Consider the following 26,205-nt stretch of genomic DNA (forward strand, 5'->3'; position numbering starts at 1 on the left):
TCAACATGAGGCACAACAAGGCCGTGAGACAGGCCCCAGTGTGCACATGAGAAGCCTGAGGGACCACCTCTGGGCATCACCACACAGTTAGGAAATGACAAAGCCACACCTGCCGCTCTGTGTAATTCCACAGCCCGAGTTTTCTCCACTGAATTAATACAAGGGAGTATATGAACTCATACTCGGGCCTCTTGAGTATAGTTGCTTAATTTATATTCTTCCCTTACAGTGTGCATGAGAGAGAGAGAGAGTGTGTGAGTGTGTGTGTGTGTGTGTGTGTGTGTGTGTGTGTGTGTGTATAAGGATTTCTGTGAGTTTGAGGCCCTGACTGGCTTCCAAGGAATCCTTCAGCTCTCCTGTCTCAGACCCATAGGTGGCGCTCTCACACTGTCTGCTGGAGGCATGGCTGCAGCTGAGGCCACCAGGGAGCACAGTTCCCCAGAGCCAGTCTGCTCCTCAAGCTTGTCGCTACACACACACATCCGCTTGGGGACAGGAGACGGGGCTGCCAGCTCCCTCCCGCTCAGCCTGGACCAGGTGTGCGCACTGAGCAGTCTGGAGGCTGGCTTGAGACTCTGGGTGTGCCTAGTGCTTTCTCGTGGGAGCCCCAGGGAGGTTGGAATCTGGGAAGCCAGGAGGGTCCTGGGGAAGAGGACCCAGTCACGGCTTTGCTGACCCCAGTGAGGGGCTCTGCTATACAGGAAATCCCCCAGGGGAAGGGGGGGACTTTGGAATCATGTAGTCTTGGGTCCTAACCCAACCCCGCTGCTTACAAGCTTGGGACACTGAGTCAAGCCCTTTCCACAGTCTGAGGCCTAGTTTGCACATCTGTAAAGTGGAAATTAATGAGTCCTTTTTTTGGTGTGTGTGGTTTTTTGCCATTTCTAGGGCCGCTCCTGCGGCATATGGAGGTTCCCAGGCTAGGGGTCGAATTGGAGCTGTAGCCACCGGCCTATACCACAGCCACAGCTACGCGGGATCTGAGCCGTGTCTGCAACCTACACCACAGCTCACAGCAATACCGGATCGTTAACCCACTGAGCGAGGCCAGGGATCGAACCCACAACCTCATGGTTTCTAGTCAGATTCGTTAACCACCGAGCCACGATGGGAATTCCTGAGTCCTTCTTCATAGGGAGAAAGGTGAATAAAATGCCAAGAAACGTACTCGGCTCATTGTCCCTACTCTATGGATGTGAGCAGGGAGGTGCAATCATGTGTTCTAGAAGCTGCTGCGTGAGGAGGGAAAGACTGCCCAGGAATTAGCCTGGATTTCTGGGAGCTCCAGAGACCTGGGATCTCCATCCCCTTGTTGGCTGATCGGAATCTTTCAACAGTGAGGGTGGGCCTAGGAGCCCCTAAGCCTTTTCATTCCCCATCCCTGTATCCTCCTCAGGCTGGAACCTGCGCTTTCAGAGCTGACTGTCCGAAGGGTAGGGAGGGGAGGTGGGGGGAGGACCTGGGCATCCCCTGGAAAGAGGTCAGGATGGTGGGTTCAAGGGGTGCCTCTACTTGGAGGCACTTTAACTTTATGAGACTTAATTTCCCCATGCTCAAGAAAGAAAATACAAAAATTACACCTTCTATTTCACTACATCACTGTCAAGACTATACCAGGTCCTCTGTGATGGGCATGAGTACGATACGACGGGGCAGCCCCCACCAGTTCTGGGGAGAACAGGAGGGCTGCTGGCAAGTGCTATTTTGGGGTGACCTGCGGAGTTATCCACTATCCTTGGAGAAGGGAGGGTCAGCGGTGCATAGTGCCCTGCACTGGGCTGTGGATGCTGGGGGCACCTCCTGCCATACCTTGTAGCCGTAGGGACAGGCGCAGCGGTACAGCTCCACGGGATCCTGGCTACACGTCCCGTTGTTCTTGCATGGGCTGGAGAGGCAGGCGTTGCACTTGGCCGCAATGTTGATGTCCACTGGCCCTGGACAGCAAAATCATGGAGTGTTGGTGGCAGGTCCCCAAGGAGGTTCACAGTCATCATTCCCTTCCCCCAGCTACCAGCCCCTCTCCATCTGTGTCCAGAGGGCAGCTGGCCCTCTCCAGCCAGCACATCCAGTCCAGCTAGAGTCCCATTAATTCAGCCATCATCCAGTGAGGAAAAAAATCACAGTGGGACATCATTCAGAAGCACTTCTGCAGTCAAATCAATTACGGTAATTAGCCTGATCCGATTTTGGTGCTAATCTGCAAACAATGCACCATAATTAGAAACCCCTTGTGTATCTTTTTCACCGGGAAGCTCTGGGCCCAGGCTCCTCTCGGACCTCCTACTCCTCCTTCCCAAGGACTAGTCTGTGCCAGGCCAAGGAGGGCCCAAAGTGCGGGCTAAAAGCACACATAGGAAGTCCTCCTTGCAGAACCCTGCAACTAGCATGAAGAAGTAAGAAATGGCCCCATAAGACACCACAATAATGCTGACGGTGGATGATACACTTTGCATCCAGGACAGTTTTTTTTTTTTTTTTTTTCGTCTTTTTGCCATTTCTTGGGCCGCTCTCGCGGCATATGGAGGTTCCCAGGCTAGGGGTCGAATTGGAGCTGTAGCCACCGGCCTACACTAGAGCCACAGCAACTCGGGATCCGAGCCACGTCTGCAACCTACACCACAGCTCACGGCAACGCCGGATCCTTAACCCACTGAGCGAGGGCAGGGATCCAACCCGCAACCTCATGGTTCCTAGTCCGGTTCGTTAACCACTGCGCCACGATGGGAACTCCTTTTTTTGTTTTTTTAGGGCCGATCCCACGGCATATGGAGGTTCCCAGGCTAGGGGTTGAATTGGAGCTGTAGCCGCCGGCCTAGACCAGAGCCACAGCAACTCGGGATCCGAGCTGAGTTTGCAACCTACACCACAGCTCACAGCAACGCCAGATCCTTAACCCACAAGCAAGGCCAGGGATTGAACCTGAAACCTCATGATTCCTAGTCGGATTTGTTATCCACTGAGCCACGACAGGAATTCCCAATATATTTTTTTTGAGCCATGGAAATTCCTGGGCTTGGGATTGAACATGCACCACAGTTGCAACCTGAGCCACGGTTGTGGCAACACTGGATCCTTAATGCCCTGTGCCACTCAGGAACTTCCTCTAAGGACATGACAGAGAAAGGCTTTTATGCAGCCATAGCAAAAAACAAAACAAAACAAAACAAAAACAAAACAGGAACACTCTAAAAGTGTAAAACCAGGAACCGGGGGAGTTCCCATCATGGCTCAGTAGAAAGGAATCCAACTCATATCCATGTGGATGTGGGTTCCCTCCCTGGCCTCGCTCAGTGGGTCAGGGATCTGGCGTTGCTGTGAGCTGCGGTGTAGGTCACAGATGCGGCTTGGATCCCGTGCTGCTGTGGCTGTGGTGTAGGTCGGCAACTGTAGCTCCGATTCAGCCCCTAGCCTGGGAACCTCCATATGCTGTGGGTGCGGCCCTAAAAAGCAAGCAAACAAACAAACAAATAAAAAACCAGGACCTGGTTAAAGACATCACGGTGGAGCGTTACAGCGAGGTGGTCACGACCAGGTACTCTGGAGTTCTCTTACCTGTGTGATCCTGAGACGTCCTCTAGCCTCGGTAAGCCTCAGTTTTCTCATTTTTAAAAATGACAGTAATACTAAAGTACACCCCACAGAGGCATTGGGGAATTAAATGAATCCAGGGAAAGTGAGAATTAAATCATACATGAAAAAGTGCTTAACATAATGCCTGCCACCTAAGAATTCAGTAGTAGTTTATTATCATAATAATCATGCAGTCAATCAAAATCTCATGTGCCCACAGTGTGCTGTAATAACACACTCTAAGACTGTTGGGTAACAATACAGGTTACAGAGTTTCTTTCTCTCTTTCTCTCTCTCTCTTTTTTTGTCTTTTTGCCTTTTTTAGGGCTGCTCCCACGAGCCACGTCTGCAACCTACACCACAGCTCACGGCAACGCCGGATCCTTAACCCATTGAGCAAAGCCAGGGATCGAACCCGCAACCTTGTGGTTCCTAGTTGGATTCGTTAACCACTGAGCCACGGCGGGAACTCCCAGACTTTCTCAACTAGGCAAAGATAGGCAGGGTAAGAGGTCAATGTGTGAAATGCCAGCAGAGGGACTTGGGGAGTGAGTGACAAATGCACCCTCAGATGCAGGTCTATAACAGTTTCAGCATCTGAGTCTTTTCGTGAGTTGCGGAAAAAAATGGGGCAAGGGTTTGAGAAGTCACACCTGGAATCAGATGAGCGATGCCTAGGTCTGATAGGCTGCTGGAGACAGAGGAGACCCCACGAGGGGCAGGGAGGGGTGGAGGGGTGGCCAGCACCTACCTTTGCACTGGAAGCGATGGGTCGGGGTGGTGAGCAGGAGTCGGTCAGCCATGGGCTCGGGGCTACTGCAGCGGGCGATGCCAGGCTCCTTGTAGCCCGCCTTCACCCACTCCGACAGCCAGCGCAGACTGCAGTCGCAGTGCAGTGGGTTGGTTCCCAGTGCCCTAGGAGGCAGAGCAGGAAGTCAGCCCTGCCCAATTTAGACCCAGGGGTCTGGGTCTGGGGCCTCTGGAAAAGCAGAATTTCCAAACTTTGGCTAGATTGGGGATATCTGACAGGAGGAGCGGCAGAGATATAATTTCCACCAGGGTGAAGTCAACGACTCCAGACTGGATTGCTAATCCCAAGCTCCTCCCACCTCTGAGGCTTTGCTCTCACCTACCCTGGTAGGTAAGATTCCATCCTCAACTGACCCCCAATCCCAGAACCTCTGGGAGGTTCTCTGGACCTCTGGCCATCTGATGATCGGGCTCTCTTGCCCTCCTAAAGGGTACACTGGAGGGATGTCCTCTACGGAGAAGGTTCTGGTACCCAGCAACCTACAAAGCAGCTTCCTATACTGAAGGGGTTGAGACATGCCACCCCAAATACGCTGCTTTGGCTACTGACTATTTTGAGCTGAAGGTACTTGAGAAACAGCCGATGCAGGAAGGGCTCTCTCTATTCCCCCCTCTCTGCCTGACAGCACGTCCCATGTCCTGTGCGAGAGGTGTCCTCCCTGCACCAGGAAGAGAAGAACCTTCTAACACCAGAGACTAGGAGTGGACACTAATATCGACCTATACAGACAAACCTACTAAAATAACCCTGATCCTCCCTCTGTTTCCCCCATGTATTTCTTCGTCACTGTCCCCTGACTTATGGCTTCAGCCCCAGTCCCTCTGTCTTATTACAGCCCCGCAGTTTATCGTTCTTTGTGTAAAGAAGCACGTGAGCGTTTGCCCAGTAGCTTCTTTGGGTCTTCGGTGTCCTTTTGGAAGGCTTCCATGTACACACAAAACTATTAAAAGCATTTATGCGCTTTCCTCCTGTGCTTCTGTCTTACGTCAGGCTGGCCACAGAACCTAAGAGCGTGGGAGGCAGCTTTTTCCCCTACACCACTCGGCTTAAAACTGCAGGGGAGGGAAGCGGCATTGCCAGTGTAGGCTGGTCAAAGTCCCATCCAGGAAGAAAATATGAATACGGCTGCTTTGCTTGTTTGTTTGTTTTTTAGGGCTTATATGAAGGTTCCCAGGCTAGGGGTCGAAATGGAGCTACAGCCGCCAGCCACAGCCACAGCCACGTGGGATCCGAGCCTCCTCTGTGACCTACACCACAGCTCTCAGCAACACTGGATCCTTTAACCCACTGAGCAAGGCCAGGGATTGAACCCGCATCCTCATGGACACTAGTTGGGCTTGTTACCATTGAGCCACAATGGGAACTTCCTTCTGCTTCTTTTCAATCATAGCCTTTAACATTTTTATTTTTTGACTGTTTTATAACATGCATATATAATATACCGGTATTGTAGTCTATGGGCGCAATACAAAAATAATGAAATATACAGAGAGTAGGCATAAAACTCAAATAATTTCACTGCAGAGGTAAGTAATACCTAAAATGTTGGGGCCCCGGCCTCCCCTGTGTAACATGGGAGGGGATTTCTTGATGGCCCAGACGGTTGGCATCAAGGCAAACCTGGATTTGAACCAGGTCTCTGCCACCTGCTAGCTATGCAACCCTTGGACCCAGGCTTCAGACTTTCTTTTTTTTGGCTTTTTAGGGCCATACCCGTGGCATATGGAGGTTCCCAGGCTAGGGGTTGAATTAGAGCTGCAGCTGCTGGCCACTCCACAGCCACAGCAACGCAGGATCCAAATCGCATCTGTCACCTACACGACAGCTCACGACAATGCCAGATCTTTAACCCACTGAGTGAGGCTGGGATTCAAACCTGCAACCTCATGGTTAACTAGTCGGATGTGTTCCTGCTGCGCCACAATGGGAACTCCCCTTCAGCCTTTCTTAAATTCAGTTTCATTATGTCTAATAAGGGGATAAAAATGCCTTATTGCGGTAAGAAACACACGAGATAATTCATCTAAAGAGTGTAGCACACAGTAAGAGTTTTATGTTCATTCTTATTAAATATTTACATAATTGATGATGCCTCTGAAGGCATCTAGAGTGGAAAACACAAAACATGCACAACACGGGTTTGTTTTTGTAAATAAAACACACTCTACGCATATGGGAAGAACGACACTGAGACGGTAACACTGCGGTATCCTCTCCGGCATTAGGATGCTTTTTGTTTTGAGCTGATACACGCTGGGGAGAAATGCAGCTACTTACAGATGGGACAGAGACGTCAAGTCATTGAAGGACCCTTCGGGAACGCTGGAGATGTCATTGCCATGGAGGGTTCTGAAAGAGAAGCACAGAGCCGAGGGTCAACCCTTAGGAACAGCTCTGAAATCAGTGGTGTCCCAGACTGGCCAGTCTCTCTGCACTCAGGGTCCTGCTGTCAGCTGGAGGGGGTGCCTCCTTCATGTCAGATGCAGGGATGTTTCAGGGCCCAGATCAGCAGCAGGGATGTTGGGGGTAGATGGTTTGGGAAAGACAAAGATGGACCTCTGGTTTTTTGTTTGTTTGTTTGTTTGTTTTTCTGGGCTACCCCTGTGGCATATGGAAATTCCCAGGCCAGGGCTCAAATCAGAGCTGCAGCCGCAGGCCAATGCCACAGCCACAGCAATGTGGGATTTGAGCCACATCTGGTACCCACACCACAGCTCACAACCACACCAGATCCTTAACCCACTGAACGAGGCCAGGGATGGAACCCGAATCCGCATGGATGCTAGCTGATTTCGTTTCTGCTGCGGCACAATGAGAACTCCCAGAGATGAACTTCCGAATCGTACAGACTTGGGATGGAATCAGAAGTCAGCCCCTTTCAGCTGTGGAACACTGGGTGGGTTCCTTTCCTTTTTCTGGGCCTCCATTTTTGCACCTGAAACATGGAGAGAGCTGTCTCCTGGAGGCATTGGGGTTTCAGAGAGAATGTGATCCGTGGCTCAGACCGGAAGTTCTGGAGCTGGGCTGCTTGTGTTCGAATTTTGACTCTGCCACTTATCGGCTGTGTGACTGTGGGCAAAGTTACTTACCCTCTCTGTGCCTTGGTTTCCCACTGTAAAATAGGAAAGAAGTAGAACGATTGGCCACAGAGGATGGTTGTGGGTGCATGAATCCATGCAGAGCCTGGAATTTTCCGAGGACTAAATGGTTAAGCGCTATAAATATTTGCGAGAGGGTCTTGAACAATGTCTGGGGCAGATGAAGAAATTGGTCCCTAGAGAAATTTTCAGAGGGACTGAGAAATGCCATCAATCAGCTCATGAGATAGGGGGAGGGGGCGCTCAGCTCCCGGGGAGAGTCCCTGGAGTCGGACATTCATCTTTATGGGAAAGGGTTTGGCCACACACGTGAGTCTCGTGCTTCTGTCCATCTGAGTGCATTTTCCGGCAATATGCTGGAGGGGCCAGGCAACCTGCTTGGTATTAATCATACCTCTCTCCACCCTGCGGTGTAGTAGCTGGGAGCTATTCTCACTTGCAGAGTGGTAGCACCTATTGAGCTTTCAATAATGCCTGGAGAACAGGTCTGTGAAAAAAAATCGAAGGCACCAGCTCTGCTGCTCAAGTAGCAACATGAGCAAATCCACAGGTTGGTGGGTTCTACCCTCCATGGAAGGATTGATCACCGGCTGCATACAAAAGATCCCCGAACTGATGACTCACTTCGGGTCTGGCCCATGAAATGCAAGGTGGGTGACCCTGGTCGAAAGGCAAAGCTTCCCTTAGTGACAGCTGGGCACTGTCCCCTGTGCTATGAAGGGTGAGTTAAACAAAGAGGTGATTAACGTTGGCTGTGCAAATGTAAGCAGGGTCATAACTTATGAACTGGCTCTTTTGTTTGCCTTTTCCCTGAAGTGAGCCTGTGCTGGGTCTTCTGCCGAAATAGAGACACGAACTTAATTATACTTCATAATGAGCAGAGCCCCTCAAGCTGGCTGAGCACTGGCGCTAAGACACAGGCAGATTTCTGAGGCCCATTCCCAGAACCTCTGATCCAGTGGGTCTGGGGTGGGGCCTGAGATTCTGCATTTCTAATAAGGTCCGAGGCGATGCTACTGCTCCTGGTCCCCACTGGACCACACTTCGTTGTCCCCAGTGGTCACCCTCATCGCCATAAACTCCTCCCCTCCTTACGTCCCCCCAGATCCCTGGTCTCCCCGTCCTCGACACTTAGGCAGCCAGGCCAGCAGGAAGAGGGTAACCAGTCCTCTAAAGAGTGTTTGCAGGAGCTTCTCGCCTCCCTGGGTAAGAAGGAGCTAGAAGCACTTCCTAACACTTTATATCAGTATCATTTAGCCTCTAATTCATGTGGTTATTTATGAATCACACCGGCTCCCGCCTGCTATTAACTTGGATGACTTCATGGCTGCTTGCTGTTTGGCAAACGCACCCAGCCCCGTGGTTAATCATTTCCGAACGCGGCTTGGGCCCCTGGAGAGGCACAAAGCCCTAATTTAAAAACACCAAATGACCCAAAGGCGGCTTTGGTACTGTGACTCCTGCAAGTCACACTTCCATTTATTATGAGCTGAGCCGCTGAGATCTCTATAAACTGCAGAGTAACGGGGCTGTAATTTACTGGGACGACGCGAAAGAAATCTGCCTACGCTGCAGGTTCTGGCTCCTGGTTTGGCCCCCAAAGAAGGACTCTTGCACGTGCGACGACCCTCCTAAAGGATGCCAGGGCAGTGGGACAAGGTACCCTCCCAGGAAGCACCCCCCTCTTCCCCTCTCCTTCTTCCTTGCACCTCATGGGGGGCTGGTGCTGGCAAGCAACTCTGAACGTGGAATGACTCAACTTCCAGCCCCTGCGACGGCTTTTTCCCTCCTGCCTCTGAGGAGGTGTTACAGCAGATCAGAGAATTTCAGGATGCAGATGAGGGCGTCGTGGGAGCAACAGGAGGGCATATCCATCCTGTATCAGCTCTGGGTTGCCTGCATCTCAGGTCTGCAAATCCCTAGGCGCTCACAGCTTGTGTGATAGCGGGCAGGAACTCTCCTCGTCCTAATGAGGGTTGTGGTGAGTGAATTCTCCTCTGAGCAAACAGGCCACTCCCAGGACTAACCCTCTTCATCTCCTGGGTCCCCAGTGGTCACCCCTCATCACCATAAACTCCTCCCCTCCTTACTTCCCCTGGAGGGAAGGTCTGGAGTCAGGCAGCCTGGGTTGGAATCCCTATTCTGATAATCACTATCTGTGTGACCAGAGACAAGTGACATCCTTTCTGTAACTCCATTTTCTCCTTACGAAAACGGAGGCATTATTAGTAGCTACTTGTTGTAGATAGCTTTTAGGGGGTGTGGGCCGATCACAATCTCCTCTTTTCTGTAACAGCTCCTCCCTCTTTCACTGGGGAGTCACCCCTCCCGACGTTTCAGTCCAAGTGTTTGGCCTCATGGCAGAGCTCTGGGCCCGGGTCTGCCCAACTGAAGTCAGAGTGACTGGTTTGAGGTTGAGCATGTGACCAAAGTGGGCCTATGACGGATGTTTCTGGGGCTCTCCTTGGAACTACTACGGTGGAGGCAGTTTCATTCTGAGAGGCAGAAAGAGGCATTTCTGACAGTACCATTGGAGTATCTACATCCAGCCCTAGAATCGAGGAACTACTACTGAATTTCTCAGTTACCTGCATCGATAAATACTCTTTTTCTGTCTAAGGTGGTTTGAACTGATTCCCCCCCCCTTTTTGTCTTTTTTTGTCTTTTCTAGGGCCATTCCCATGGCATATGGAGGTTCCCAGGCTAGGGGTCTAACTGGAGCTGTATCCACCAGCCTACGCCAGAGCCACAGCAATGCCAGATCCGAGCCATGTCTGCGACCTGCACCACAGCTCATGGCAACACCAGATCCTTAACCCACTGAGCAAGGCCAGGGATTGAACCTACAACCTCATGGTTCCTAGTCAGATTCAGATTCGTTAACCACTGAGCCAGGACAGGAACTCCCCCCCCCAACCTTTTTTTTTTTTATCTTTTTAGGGCCACACCCACGGCATATGGAGGTTCCCAGGCTAGGGGTCCAATAGGAGCTGTAGCCACTGGGCTACACCACAGCCACAGCACTGCTAGATCCAAGCTGCATCTGTGACCTACACCACAGCTCATAGCAACACCGGATCCTTAACCCACTGAGCAAGGCCAGGGATCGAACCCAAAACCTCATGGTTCCTAGTTGGATTCATTTCTGTCGTGCCACAATGGAACTCCTAAATTTTTTTTTTTTTTTTTGGTGGCACCAAAGGGCCAAACAAGGACCATAGTTTGAAGGTCACAAGGAGTCACCTTGTGGCCCACCAGAACTGTCTGAAGTTCAACAGCTGGTCAGAAATGGAATGGGGTTGTTTGGGAAGGGAGTGAGCTCTTGGTCTCTGACGGTAATTAAGCAAAGGTTTGCAGAGATGTCAGAAGGAGGGTCCAGGCAATGGCTTGAGCAGTAAGGAACAGCTCCATGGGCATAAACAGCCAGCACGTTTTTATTTCAGGGACCCAGAGCTGAAAACACGGAGGAGGATGAATGACAACCCTGCACGCCCCCTCATGAGCCCGCTCTGACACAGTCCTCCCAAGGCTAACTGATTCCACGTGGCCCTCCTGCGGCCGGGGCTGGGCGGTGACAGCTGGGACCACACACACACCACACATACACACAAGGCCGGGGAGGCGTGTGGGGCAAAGATCAGGGAGCACACAGGTCCCTGAAGAAGGACCAGAAGGTCCACGAGAATGTTCTCTTCTGGCTTTTTTTTAGATTAGGAGTCAGGTAGGAAAATCTACTTTCACACCATGTTTTGTCCCGAGTTTCCTGACCAATGTCCCATCTCTGAAATGCACTCATCTCCACTCGCTGATATGCGAACACAGCGCATGCGCTCTCTTGAATGTCAGTCTTTCTTCCTGCTTTCCAGAACACTCTCTGCCTTTGTCTACAGCAGAACCCGTGATGCTCATGCTCCTCCCTCACCCCAAACTGCCACCTCCCGGGGTCGCTGGTCATTTCTGTTACTTTCATCCAATTAATGAGACCCTTTAAAAGTGAGAAAAGAATATACACAGGCCCACGTGCAGTTAGATACCGTGATTCCTGATGTCAAAAATCCTGTTTTGTTTCCCAACCCCTCAATTATGAATATGTCACTGTCTCCGCTCATCTCTGTCTTCATTTATTACAGCAATGCCTTGATATCACCAGTTAGAGATCACTGGGTTTTTCATTGGCTCCTGTAGTCCTTCTCCATGGTTGTCGGTGTTTAGCAGTTATAACTAGAACATATACACAAATCAGGTTTCCTTTCCGCATGACACCGTGGGGTAAACAGGTTCCCACACTGCTCTCTAGTTTTCCTCTTTACCTCTTTCAATAATGGTACTTCACTGACGGGCTGCATCATGCTTTCCTTAAATATTTCCCCTCTGTGGCACTTCTGGATAATACGCAAAATTTACGTTAAAAATACCAGTGCAACCAAGATCTGAATGCAGAGAACCTTTCTGTCTGTTTGGATTAACCTCTAGTAAAAATTCCTAAATGTGCAATTACTGGGAGAAAGGATGCAAATATCATAAAAGAAATGCAGCCCATAAACATTTAAATTTTTCCTGCCTTGGCCCTTAAGCAGGAAATAGCTGCTCCCCACTGAGGCAGATGGTAGGAAAGAGGGCCTCTAAGATCCCTTTCTATGAGATAACCACGATTCTAAAATGATGATGCGGAGTTCCTGTCATGGCTCAGTGGTTAGTGAATCTGACTAGGAACCACAAGGTTGCGGGTTCAATCCCTGGCCTTGCTCAGTGGGTTAAGGATCCGGCCTTGCTGTGAGCTGTGATGTAGGTCGCAGATGCAGCTGGGATCCTGTGCTGCTGTGGCTGTGCTGTAGGCTGGCAGCTACAGCTCCGATTGGACCCTAGCCTGGGAACCTCCATGTGCTGTGGGTGCGGCCCTCACAAAGGCAAAAAAAAAAAAAAAAAAAAAAAAGATGCAAAAAGCCTACTGATTCTGAATTTAAGAAGCAGGCACAAAGGGAGTTCCCATCGTGGTGCAGTGGTTAATAAATCCAACTAGGAACCATGAGGTTGCGGGTTCAATCCCTGCCCTTGTTCAGTGGGTTAACAATCCGGCGTTGCCGTGAGCTGTGGTGTAGGTCACAGACGAGGCTCGGATCCCGCGTTGCTGTGGCTCTGGTGTAGGCCGGCAGCCACGGCTCTGATTGGACCCCTAGCCTGGGAACCTCCACATGCCGCCGGAGCGGCCCAAGAAATGGCAAAAAGACAAAAAAAAAAAAAAAAGATGCCAAAAGCCTACTGATTCTGAATTTAAGAAGCAGGCACAAGCATGTGGTATGTCTATGTGGCCTCCTGGTGAACTAGTGACAGCAGGGTTCTGGAGTGCCACCAACGAGGAAGGAGGAAAAGGAAACCTTGGGTGGGGGGCGACGTGCACCCCACCACCCTGGCAGACAGATAAATGGACAGGCAAACCATTCCCTCTTTTTCCCCTTCACATGTTGAGCTGCCCCCACCAGAACTCTTCTAATTATAGGCACACGGATCCCAATAAAATGGCAGGTCCCACCTCCTGGCAGCCAAGCTGGACCCAGAACCAGAGGACCAGGCTGGGATTAAGAGGGAATGGTGTGGCGGGGTAGGGAGTAGGTCCAGCCCCGGTTTCAGCCAATGAGATGTGTCCATCTCTCACTGCGTTCATTTCAAAACAGGGACATGGTTCTGCTGATGTTTCCATTCTCCAGCTCCCCAGAGAAGGTGGATAATAAATAAGTGACAATAACAGATTGCACACTGTCAGCGCGGGCACTTCTTTGCCCCCAGAGAATTGATTTTTAATAACAGCACAGATGACATGTGGCGGGAGTTGTCGCTGACACTGGTGTTTTGTGGGTTTCGATAAATCACATCAGCCTGGAGGCTTGGGAATGGACCTGCTCAGGGGGTGCTGTTTGCCCACTGCTATGGGGTCCTGGAAAGGACCCTGGGGCTCTGAGTCAAGAGGATGGAACCTGCAACCTCTTGACTGCTGAATCTTGGGTCAGTGACTTCACCCACCTGGGCCTCAGTTTTTCCATCTTTAAAATGGGCATAATCCTCTCACCTTCTCAGCACTGTTGCAAAACATTATATGATGCAATGACCATGAAAAGCCCTATGAAATATGGTTATCGCTATTACAGTAATGACGGGTCAGAAGGCTAGGAAGTTGATAAATTTGGCATCTCTGTTCTCCCAGGAATATTGTTCAAAGGATCCTCCCCGCCAACAAAATAGGTGCAAGATGGAAAGGCTCAAAAATCAGGTGACAATCGGGCCTAGGGTGAGGGGTGGCAGTGAGGTGCCATTCCTGCTTTTGTAAACACAGATGTGAGAACAGTCATAACACATGAATATTTATAAAGTATTTAAAGCAGAGCTGGGCTACGTGCTTTACACACAGCATGTCATTTAATCCTCATAAGCCCCTCTGAGTCATGACCATCATCTGATTTTGTGGATGAGAAGACACTGCTAGGAAAGGGCAGAGCCATGCCTGAAAGCAGGGGACACCACGACCATCTCATGCTTGCTCAGAGCTCATCTGCCTCAGCTGGATGTTCCCTACCCATGGGTAAGCCAGGGCCAGGTGGCTGTCTTGAGGTGACAGGAAGGGGGTGGACAGGTGTGGAAGCTGCAGACCGCAGAACCTTGTTCTAAGGGGCACGACTGCTCAGCCCTGCAGGAATGCAGAGTGGGAACGCTGGAACCGCTGGGTCTCTCCATTGTCCAAAAGGGTGTAGATAGAGTTCCCATCGTGATGCAGCAGAAATGAGTCCAACTAGGAACAATGAGGTTGCGGGTTCAATCCCTGGCCTCGCTCAGTGGGTTAAGGATCTGGTGTTGCCATGAGCTGTGGTTAGGTTGCAGGCATGGCTTGGATCTGGCGTTGCTGTGGCTGTGGTACAGGCTGGCAGCTACAGCCCCTATTAGACTCCTAGCCTGGGAACCTCCATATGCCACAGGTGCAGCCCTACAAAAGACAAAAAAAAAAGGGGGTGTAGAAATTACAATTTATATGAGAAACCTCCCAATACTTAAATGTTGGCAACTTATTAACACAATGAAGATACTTTATGAGTCAATTGCGAATGGATAGCTGTGTGTGCCCAGCCCTGGCCTCTGGCTTCCGGTTTGGTCTGTCCCAAGCATGGGCGTGGCTTCCTTGCTGAGGTTCACAGTATCAACAGCGCCCTTCTGAAGCCAGAGGGACCAACTGTGAAATAATGATCATTGGAAGAGCGGCCAAATGCTGCACACTGTGCTGCGCGAGGGTGCAGAACATAATTGCATATCCTAATCCTGGTGAGGGAGGTGCTCTGAATCCCATTTTGCACATAAAGAAATAGAAACTCCGAGGGCTTAGCCAAGTTCCACAAGAGGAAGTGGGCTGGAACTGGGTACGGCTGTCTCTTAAGCTGAGGCTCTCTCTGCCCCACTGAGCGAATTAGGAGCGTTGGGTGGGAAGGGACTATGGGGTTGTGGGGGTGGGGTGGGAGTGGGCTTGGAGCAAAGGGGAGCTGGGAACAGGAACGCTCAGTCCTGCTTGCTCTTTCCCAGCAAAGTACCAGTGGAAGCCCATGCGCTGGGGTACTCACAGCACTCGGAGGGACCGCAGCCCGTTGAAGGAGTGGATTGGGATGCAGCGCAGCCGGTTGTAGCTCAGGATCCTGTGCAAAAGGACACACAGGCTCTGTTGCATGCATTGTCCACACTGTGGACCCATCAAATTGAAGGGTTTCTTTACCTCCCCAATTTTAGTATCCTGACCAAAAGCACCCTATGGATAAAGGGAAGAGAAACATCCCCCACCGCTCTGAGATGCTCACTGGCTTCATTTCCCAGGTTCCTCACATGTTCCTTAGCGGGCTTTTGCCCTAACTGGCTCTCACCTCCCTCTATGTCAAATGGTGAGTGCTCGCCGTGTGCAGAGCTAACGGGAGTAAATGGGTCTGAGCAAAATCTAATTGTGTAGGGAAACCCTCCACTGGGAGAGAAAATTCACCAATCACAGAAGGTATTCCAGAGAGGCACTTCTTCAGAAGTGATTAGGCGCCAGCTCCTCTCTAACCTCCTGGACAGTGGAGCTCTGCCCTGCTTTATTTCCCCTCTGATGAAGAAGGTCTGCCCTGTGCTGGGTCAGCTGCAGCCCTGAGGATCACCAGAGCAGAGAACATAAGCCTGAGGGGACAGGGGAAGGATGGCCACGGGGCCCTTAATGCCAGGCCCATGTTACACACAGCAGCTCACTGTACTCACAGGGTGGAGAGGTGAGACATGTTACTGAAGGTGTAGTTGGTCAGCATGCCGATGCTGTTGTTGCTCAGGTCACTACGAAAAGTAAGCAGAAGGGTCGCATGTACTGTTAGTTGCATCCAAAAGGGATCATGCCCAATTTTTATGCATGTATGTACGCCTGCTATCCATCCATCTACCTGCCCATCTACCCATCCATCCACCTGTCCATGTGTCTATCCACTTATCTTTCCATTCATCCATCCATGGGTCCATTTGTCCACTCAGCCATCTGTATACCCATCCACACATCGATCCATCTGCCCATTCATCCATCCATCCATTCATCTGTCCACCCATCCATCCCATCCTCCCATAATATGTCCATCTGTCCATCAGCCTATCCATCAATCCTTCTGTCCATTCACCCATTTGCCCACTCATCCATCCATCCATCCATCCATCCATCCACCCGTTCATCCGTCTGACTGCCCATTCACTCACCTGTCTGCCCATCTGCTCATCCATCCACCTGTCCATCCATCCATCCATCCAGCTGCCAGCCCTTCTATTCACATACCCACTCATTAGTGCAAATGTTCATTTCTTTTCTTTTCTTCAGCTGTACCTGCAGCATATCGAAGTTCCCGGGCCAGGGATCAAATCTGAGCCACAGCTGCAACCTACACCACAGCTGTAGCAACACTGTGTCTTAAACCACTGCACAGAGCCAGGGATTGAGCCCCTACCTCCTCAGTGACCTGAGCTACTGCAGTCAAATTCCCAACCCACTGCACCATGGTGGGAACTCCCCAAATGTTCATTTTTTAATCAAAGATTTATGCAATCAATCATTCAAGCAATCATCATTCATTCATTCATCCACTTATTCAGCTATTCAATCATTCGATTATGTGTCTATCCGTTTTATTCTACCAGCAAAACATTTCATATAAGGTAACAATTTCTCCTTGTGCTAGTACTTTTCTCCCCCTGATCGGTGTTTCCTCTCACGGTCCTGCCACCTGGTCTCTTTTCCAACCTTCATTCATCCTATCTTATCAGATTCTCTCTTGGGGGAATGAGGTTGGTGGCGTGTGGTTCTCTGTCGAGTACGCCCTCTAGCTTCTCCCCCAGGATAAACACCTAGAGGGGTGATTTTCAGTATTAGCTGTACATAAGCACCACCTGGGGAATTTTTCTGAGGCCTGGGTTTCATGCCCAGATACTCTGATTTAGTTGGTCTAGGGTGGGCTTGGGCATCAGTATTTAAAACAAAACCCAAACTACTGAGATGATTCCTGTCATCCGCTGAAGTTGGGGGCCATGGCTCTATGGCTTCCTGCCCCCTAAGCAGATGGGGCATCTTTCAACTACCACTCGCCAAGGATGCTGTGCGCCCTCTTGGCAAGCCAGAGAGGCCATTGAGGGACAAAACTTGGGGACCACCCAGCTTCGTGGGCCCCGCTCATGCCCAGCAGCCTTGCTCCTCATTCAGGGCTTTTCCTGGGTTTTGGCAGATGTGGAGCCCATAGCGGCTCCCACCTGAAGGAACATCCATTTGAACCATCTCCTTAGAACATTTTCTGAATAAAGAAGAAGGAAGAAGAGATGTCAGATTTATGCTTGTGCAAACCTAAGCGCAGCCACAGCTTGCAAGAAACTGAAGAATGAGGGATCTTGGGAATTTAACTGGGAGCCCAGAAGGTCAGAGGCCAAGGAGGAAGGTGAGGCAGGTGGTGGCCCATGGGGCCCTGCTCTGGGTGCTTTTGCATGAAGACCTCACCGGGTAGGAGCTGGCACAGTCGGCCAGCCTGTGCTTCCCAGCAGCACCTTGCTGTTCTACCCAGGGAGAAAAAGGCAGGAATGTCACAGAACCTGCAGCACCACGCTCCCCATCTTCTGCATCAGTTTCCTGAGCTCCCCCAGGACAGAAAAGAAAGTATCCCGGTGACACTGGGCTCCTTACATGAGTGTCAGGTGTCGGAAGATGGACAGCTCCCTGGGCACAGCTGTTAAGTGGTTTCCTTCCAGGTACCTGAAAGAGAGGTGCAGAGTCACATCGGGCAGAGAGATGCTGGGCACGATGCTGTTTTCTCGAGATGCCTCCCCTGCCCCCTCGACTTCCCAAGCTGGCTTGGGTCCCTGTTTTACTCTTTTTCTTTTCTTTTTTTTAAGAGCTGCACCTGTGGCCCATGGAGGTTCCCAGGCTAGAGGTCAAACTGGAGCTGCAACTGCTGGCCCACGCCACAGCCACAGCAATGCCAGACTGCAGCCACATCTGTGACCTTGTGGCAACGATAGATCCTTCACCCACTGAGCAAGGCCAGGGATCGAATTTGCATCCTCATGGAGACTATCTCAGGTTCTTAACTTGCTGAGCCACAATGGGAACTCCCTGTTTTACTACTTCATAGCTCGTTTTTGCCCCACTTCAAAGTACACACTACATTAGTCATTTAATATTTCTTAGATTAAAAAAAAAAAAAAAGAGGAGTTCCCATAGTGGCGAAGTGGTTAACGAATCTGACTAGGAACCATGAGGTTGCGGGTTTGATCCCTGGCCTCGCTCAGTGGGGTAAGGATCTGGCGTTGCTGTGAGCTGTGGTGCAGGCTGCAGATGCGGCTTGGATCCTGCATTGCTGTGGCTGTGGCGTAGCCCGGCGGCTACAGCTCTGATTGAACCGCTAGCCTGGGAATCTCCATATGCCGCGGGAAGCGGCCCTAGAAAAGGCAAAAAGATTAAAAAAAAATGTATATTTCTTTGTGTGATGGTTCAACTAATGACCCTTTCCCCCACTGGGCTGCTAAGCTCTATGATGGCAGGGCTCTTATCTAAAACTGCCTGAGGGTGAAGTCACCCCCACCCCAAGACTGTACAGAGGGGGACATACCAGGTGTCTCATAAATTATTTGAGTACAGAAATTACCCATTTTGTACCTGGCCCTCACAAGACCCTTAGGTGGTAGAGATTTGCACTTGAGAAAACAGAAGGTCAGAAATGTTACGATACTTGCTCAGGCCACACAGCAAGGAAGTAGCTGAGTTAGGACTTGAACCCAGGTCTCTCTGACTGCAGTCTTAAACACAGTTCCACATGGCCTCTATTTAGCTACCAGAGGGTGTAGAGAGCTGAGCCAGGATGCATCTTCAGAACCCTAATTCCATGTTGCGTATCTCTGATGCGCATCTGGAAACTGAGGAAACAGGGGCATGTTTCTGGAGCACTGCGCTGCGGTCCCCAGCAGGAGGACCACACACGGGAGGGGCCGTGGCTTCAGAATGCAGGCTCATCAACAGAAGGAGACTTCTCCTGGCCAGGCAAAGGCTGAGCCTAGACCCGTCTGGACTTTGGGGTCCTATAACGACCTGCCCATCAGACACTCGAGGGTGGCTGAAGACAGGAGGAAGTCTTGTGGTTTTTTTTTTTTTTTTTTGGCTTTTCTAGGACCCCACCCATAGCATATGGAAGTTTCCAGGCTAGGGATCCAATCGGAGCTATAGCTGCCAGCCTACGCCAGAGCCACAGCAACGTGGGATCTGAGCTGCATCTGCCACCTACACCACAGCTCATGGAAATACCAGATCCTTAACCCACTGAGCAAGGCCAGGGATCGAACCCTCAACCTCATGGTTCCTAGCTGGATTCGTTAACCACTGAGCCAGGACGGGAACTCCAGGAAGTCTTGTTTTGATCACACATTTTAAAGGTTATTACTCCCCTCAAGGGGGAACATGGGCCGATTCATTCACTCCCATCCTTGCTGTAAACCCCTTTCCCTGGGCTCTAGGGACACACTAGCAAAATCTTTAAGGTGGCTTATAATGCCTGCTCTGATCTCCTGGGTGAGTTTCCATGGATATAGAGCTCTCAGAGTTTCCTCTCCCAGAGCAGCCAATATGCAGCTGCTGCTATTCATTGGTGTTGTGCCTGCCTTGGGCTTCACGAAAGCAGGCACTAGGCCCATGTTTTTCTAGCTCAGGGCTTCTCAAACTGTAATGTACACATGAACCACCTGGAATCTTGCAAAAAGAAGATCTGGATCCAGGAGGGCAGCCATCAGGCTGGAGAGCCTGCATTTCTGACAGGCTCCTGGGAGATGGTGGCAACTCCTGTCTATAGGCCGCATCTTGAGTAATCAGGTGCCAGCACACTGCCTGGCATCCAGGAGGCCCAGCACAAAAGGACCGAGTGGATGAAATGAGTTAAAATACTATATGGGTTAAGTTTGTCAAAGACCAAACTGGGCTTAGCTTTAAAGACAAGGTGAAATGAGTTATCATTTTAAATTAAGGCCAAGTGGCTATATTCCCTTGACTGACCCCGAGGGAATCTCATGGCACAGAACACTGGGCAGGACCCCACATGGTCTCTGGTTGCTATGGCATGTTGGATTAACACCCCTTTGGTCCTCAGTCTTTGTTGTGTATCTATTATGTGCTAAGAACTATGCCAGCTGTTGGGAGAGACCCAAAGATGAACCAGACCTCATTTCTGCCTTCAGCAAGCTTGATCATCTGGCTTAAAATTTAGCCACGCACACACAAACAAACACACACTGAAATCATGCCTTCAGGCAGAGGAGCCAAGGGAAATGTAGTCACTGATGTATTCATTTATTCAGGCAGAAATATTTATTGGGCAACTGCAATGTACTAGGTACCGTATCTACGGGTGAAGAAGGACATGGCTGGTGCCTACTTTCTGGCATTTAAAAATCTAATGTGTGCGTGGAAGGGAGAGAGGGAGGGAGGGGGAGAGTGGGACAAGGAGAGAGAGGAGACACACATATAAAGTAATATAAAGTGTAAACTGCGACATATGATTTGAAGGCAAGGAACTGGGTGTAGCAATGGAGCCTGCCAAGGGCTTACTGCAGAAAGCTGCAGCCAACAAGGGGATGCAGCCCAGGAGAATGCAGCCTGCAGAGGGCCCTGAACTTGTAGGAAAGAAGGCTGGGGAGGCCAAAGTCTGGTGGGTGAGGGGAGAACAGCAGAAAGTGGAGCAGATCATGCTGGACAATTTACTTACCTGTTGGAACAACTATGATCAAAAAGCAAGAAACAAGTGTCAGCAAGGATGTGGAGAAAAGGGGAACTTCAGGCACCTCTGGGAATGTAAAATGGTACAGGCAAACAGTATGAAGTCTCCTCAAAAGACTACAAACAGACTAAGTGATTCCATTTCTGGGTATTTATCTAAAGGAAATGAAAACACTAATTTGAAAAGATATAAGCACCCCAATGTTCACTGCAGCCTTATTTGTAATAGCCCACATATGGAAACAACCTTCATGCCCATTGACAGATGAATGGATAAAGAAGATGTGGCACATATGTACAATGGAATATTACTAAGCCATAAAAAAGAATGAAAGTCATGCCAGCAACATGGATGGACCTAGAGATTATTATACTAAGTGAAGTCAGTCCGAAAGAGAAAGACAAATACCATGTGATATCATTTACTTGTAGAATCTAAAATACGACACAAATGAACTTATCTACAAAACAGAAACAGACTCACAGACAGAGTAAAGACTTGTGGTTGCCAAGGGGGAGGGATGGAGGAGAGATGGATTGAGAGTTCAGGCTTAGCAAAAGCCAACTGTTATGTACAGAATGGATAAACAGGAGTTCCCATGGTGGCTCAGTGGTTAACGAATCCGACTAGGAACCATGAGGTTACGGGTTCGATCCTTGGCCTTGCTCAGTGTGTTAAGGATCCGGCGTTTCCGTGAGCTGTGGTGTAGGTTGCAGACACGGCTTGGATCCCGCGTGGCTGTGGCTGTGGCGTAGGCTTGGCAGCTACAACTCCGATTAGACCCCTAGCCTGGGAACCTCCATAAGCTGCGGGAGCGGCCCTAGAAAAGGCAAAAAGACAAAAAAAAAAAAAAAAAAGAATGGATAAACAACAAAAGTCCTACTATATAGCCTAGGGAACTATATTCAATACCCTGTGATAGAGTATAATGAAAACGAATATGAAGAAGAATATACATACCATGTACAACTGATCCAATTTGCTGTACAGTAAAAATTAAATAAAACTGTACATCAATTATACTTTTTCAGTTGTTTACAACTGTTTACACTCTGCTGCCAATTCTTTTCTTTTTTGCTTTGTAGGGCCGCACCTGTGACATATGGATGTTCCCAGGCTAGGGGTCGAATCGGAGATACCTTGCCAGCCTACATCCCAGCCATAGCAATGCCAGATCCTTCACCCACTGAGTGGGGCCAGCGACCCAACCTGCATCCTCATGGATACTAGTTGGGTTCATTACCGCTGAGCCACAGTGGGAATCTCCTAAATCGACGCTTTGATAAAATAATTTTTAAAAAGAAGAATAAAATTCTGCCATTTGCAGCAAAACGGGTGGACCTGGAAGGTACTGTGTAAGTAAAGTCAGTCAGACAGAGAAAGACAAATACTATATGATTTCACATAAATGTGGAATCTCCATATTAGACTCATGCTCCAGGAAGCCTATTAGAGAAGGCAAAGTTGGAACTGCAACTTTAAAAATATTAATGAGGAGTTCCCATCATGGCACAGTGGAAACGAATCCGACTGGGAACCATGAGGTTGTGGGTTCAATCCCTGGCCTTGCTCAGTGGGGTAAGGATCCAGCATTGCCATGAGCTATGATGTAGGTTGCAGACATGGCTCGGATCCTGTGTTGCCATGGCTCTGGCATAGGCCGGTGGCTACAGCTCCGATTTGACCCCTAGCCTGGGAAGCTCCATATGCCGCGGGAGCAGCCCTCAAAAAGGCAAAAAAAAAAAAAAAAGTACAAACTAAAAACCAAAACAAAAAGGCAACAGACTCACAGATATAGAGAACTGGTGGTTTCCAGAGGGGAAGGGGCTGGAGGATGGATGACATAGGAGAAGGGGTCAGGAGATACAAGTTTCCAGCCATCAAATCAATAAGTCACGGGGAGGGAATGTAGGGCATAAGGAAGGTAGTGAGTGATACCGTATAGGATGGATGGTAAATGGTCTTATGGAGGTGATCATTTTACAACGTATAAAAGTACTGAATCACTACAGCATACATCTGAAACTAACACAATAGTGTATGTTCATTACAATGCAATTAAAAAAAAGGAAAACCCTAAAAACCAAAGCACAAGGAGAGGCCATGCCTGCAGACAGGAGCAGGGGCTGGTGTTTCAGAGATCTTCCTGAAGCTTTGCCTACAGGGCATTTACACTCTCTGTGGACGCCAGGGGTGCGGGCTCAGTGGTGGTGGGGAGGTGCGGGCGTGTGACGGGAGGCTCCCAGCTTTCTTTGCTGGGCAGGGAGGCCTTGGGGGTGGTGGGATTCCAGGGTCTTTGCAGGCTGAGGACAGGGAGGACAAGAGGCGCCTCCAGCTCACCTGCGGGAAGTGTTTGTGGATGGTGGGGCATGGAGGGAAGCTGGGAGGCAGGAGCTGGATGAATGAGCAGGGCTGCTGGGAAGGCGCTGGTCCAGACAGCATCTCTGCTGGAGGGAGACTAATTAACCCCCAGGGAGGGAGCGGCCTGGAGAAGGCTAGCCTCAGCTTGGCAGTGATCTCTCACCCTCTCCTGCTGCTCATTTCTCTCACTTTCTTTTCTTTGTCTCTATTAGCAACCTTGAGGCATCGAAGATGAAACTCAGAGCAAGATACTGAAAGCCCAAGTCCTCTTGCTGGGTCTTTATCAAAGGCTCGGTGGCAAGCACATCGGAGGGTGGGCTTGAGGCTCGAGCTTGCTGTGTGTCTTGAGACAAGTCACCTAACCTGACAGACAACGCAATGACCAGGACAATAACAAAGCTCAGGACTCCCAGGCGTCTGCTGAGGTGGATACCCCAATGCTTTGGGAAACGGACTCTGACCTGTCATCTCATTTAACCCGCTGGAGTTGGGGGATATCTTGTGCTGGGTGTTTTTGTCCATTTTGTTGGTAAGAACACCGTGGCTCAGAGAGGTTAAGCAGTAAGCCCAGAAGCAGGATCTGAACCCAGCTCTGCTGGACTCCAGAGCCCAAGGCGCCAGCCCTGGGCTATCTCACCTCTCCACTCCTATGTTCCTTTCGGCCGCCTCAGCCCAAGACAATATGTGCTCCCGGGACTCATTTGCTCTCCCAGCTCCACTAGAATGCAAACTGCGGAAAGCTAGAGACTGTGCCAGTTTTGTTTCCTGCTATATCCCAGAGCACAGTAGAGTGCTCAGCTCACCGTAGGGCCTCAGATATGTGTGAATGAATGAATGAGAAAGGCGGTTCCCAGGACCTTGGATTAAAAAAACCCAAAACCCTCTAAGGGTGTCATGGAATGCCCTGGGCCTGGCTCATTTCCATTTGCAGGGCAGGCTGTGTTCCATAAATGCAAACATTTGCTGAACGAATGAATAAATGCATAAAGGGCCATTGGGATTCAGGGATGCCGACAGCATCTAACACAGGGAGGTTCAGGACCCTGGAGGGTGGGCACCATGACACAGATGATTCTGGAGCCTCTGGTGCCCACCATGCCAGTTCCCCTGGGTTCCAGCCTGGCTCTGGTCAGTGCCGTGCCAACTGTATTGGCCTCTGTCCCTGGTTAAAATCCTTCCTTGTCTTTCACTGCTTGCTGGAGAAGGGCTGCCCAATTCTTGCCCAAATTCTGCAAAGCCTGTATCAGTGAGGATTCTCCAGAGTAACAGACCAATACAGAATATGAGTATATCCACACACACACACACACACGTAGAGAGAGATGTAGAGAGAATTTATTTTCAGGAAGGTCAGACTGGCAGACTAGAAACTCAAGCAGAATTTTTTTTTTTTTGCTTTTTAGAGCCACACCCATGGCATATGGAGGGTCCCAGGCTAGGGGTCAAATTGGAGCTACAGCTGCTGGCCTGCACCACAGCCACAGCAACTTGGGATCCAAGCTGCGTCTGTGACCTACACCACAGCTCATGGCAATGCCAGATCCTTAACCCACAGAGTGAGGCCAGGAATTGAACCCACAGCCTCCTGGTTCCTAGTCAGATTCTCTTCCACTGGACCACATGGGAACTCCTCAAGCAGGATGTTTATATTAGTCTTGAGGCAGAATTCCCTCTTCTCCAGGAAACCTCAGTTTTTTGTTCTTAAGGCCTCCAACTGATTTTACAAGGCCCACCCCCACATTAGGGAGAGTAATCTCCTTTACTTAAAAAGTCAATGGATAATAGGTGTTGATGGCACCTACAAAGTACCTTCAGGATAACAGCTTAAACAAATGAGCGCCACAGTCTGGCTGAATTGACACATGAAATTAACCCTTGCAGGCCCTGCCTGCCTCTCTGGTTCATCTAACAGCAAAATCTCCATTGACCTTGGGTTGCACCTTGGCTAGCCTGACCCCTCCTTGAACACCCCACTCTCCTCTTGGGGGGCAGGTGTTTGCACATGTGGGTCCCTCGTCTTCTTCCTTGTCTAGTTCACTGACACAGACGCCTGGACCCGGCTCAAGCCTAGCTTCCCTGATACCATCACCCACCCCCACAGGTGACACCCTTCCTGCAAATCGGGGCCAGAGCTGAGTGTCCAGGTCTCACTACACCATCCTTGTACACTAGCGGGCAACACTAGATGCTCAGGAAACATCACTGTGTGATGGTGACCCCAAAACTCCCCAGGGGGAGCATGTGGCACTGCGCCGGAGCCAAGTTGGGGCTGCGAGCGAGCTGCTTTGAGTGTGGTACGTCCCTGGTGACTTGGCATCACGGTTCAGAAGACGGGGAATCAAAAGCTTTCACTTCAGAAATGCAGATGTGGTTGTGTGGGAAAGCGCTCTTTGTAGGAAGCCCTTCGTGAACACTGTGAACTCCAAAGTTGCCTGTAGCCTGCAGCCCAAGCCCCGGAGGGACCCCTTCAGAAGGCTGCACTCTTGCCCTGCCAGCCTTAGAACTACTGGAGCATCTCTAGCAGGTCAAACTTTGCGTTGATCTGCATTTAAATGCTCTGTTTCAGCTCCGGCGCAAGCACACGAGGACACGTCTGCCTCGCATGAAAATCCTGTCTGTCGGAAGGGTGTTCCTCATTTCTGTTTTGAGCTTTGCGGTGCTGACAAGGGCCTCGCCAAACACTCTTGGACTTACTGAATTGTGGAGGAGGGGAAGGGCAGCCACCTTCCAGGAGCCCCACCTTCAAGCTGGGGTCCCACTGAGGGCAGCTGACTCGTGGGCAGCTCAGGAGTCCGGTGGCTGAGCCTCATATTCTGGCTCCACCAGCTAATAGCTGTGTGACCTTGGGCAAGTTCCTTACTCTCTCTGAACTTGTGCTGCCACATCTGTAGAAGGGGGTTGATACTAATTACTGTCTGCAAGTGATGATGATTGTGAAGATTAGATAAGGGTCTCTGCAGAAAGCCTTGGGGTGGTACCCGGCCCCAATATCTTTGAAATATTCATTACATTTTCAATCTATCTATCTATCGGCTGCAGGTGGTTTCTATATATATGTATATACTTAACTTCCTGAACTTGCATT

The 26,205-nt window shown here is 50.2% G+C and overlaps 1 protein-coding gene across 1 annotated transcript in view; it reads right to left on the reverse strand.

The window, feature by feature from the left end:
- The window catches only part of SLIT3 (slit guidance ligand 3), a 670,365-nt gene that overhangs the window by 47,081 nt on the left and 597,079 nt on the right, over nucleotides 1–26,205 (reverse strand). The window contains exons 21-26 of the mRNA XM_047784155.1: nucleotides 17,684–17,752; nucleotides 15,739–15,810; nucleotides 15,078–15,149; nucleotides 6,659–6,730; nucleotides 4,322–4,485; nucleotides 1,810–1,934 (exon numbers count right to left, since the gene is read on the reverse strand). Of these exons, the coding sequence (XP_047640111.1) occupies nucleotides 1,810–1,934; nucleotides 4,322–4,485; nucleotides 6,659–6,730; nucleotides 15,078–15,149; nucleotides 15,739–15,810; nucleotides 17,684–17,752 (574 nt within the window). The remainder of the gene's footprint in view (nucleotides 1–1,809; nucleotides 1,935–4,321; nucleotides 4,486–6,658; nucleotides 6,731–15,077; nucleotides 15,150–15,738; nucleotides 15,811–17,683; nucleotides 17,753–26,205) is intronic.

This window comes from Phacochoerus africanus, chromosome 1 (genome assembly GCF_016906955.1).
Source record: "Phacochoerus africanus isolate WHEZ1 chromosome 1, ROS_Pafr_v1, whole genome shotgun sequence".
Lineage (NCBI taxonomy): Eukaryota > Metazoa > Chordata > Mammalia > Artiodactyla > Suidae > Phacochoerus > Phacochoerus africanus.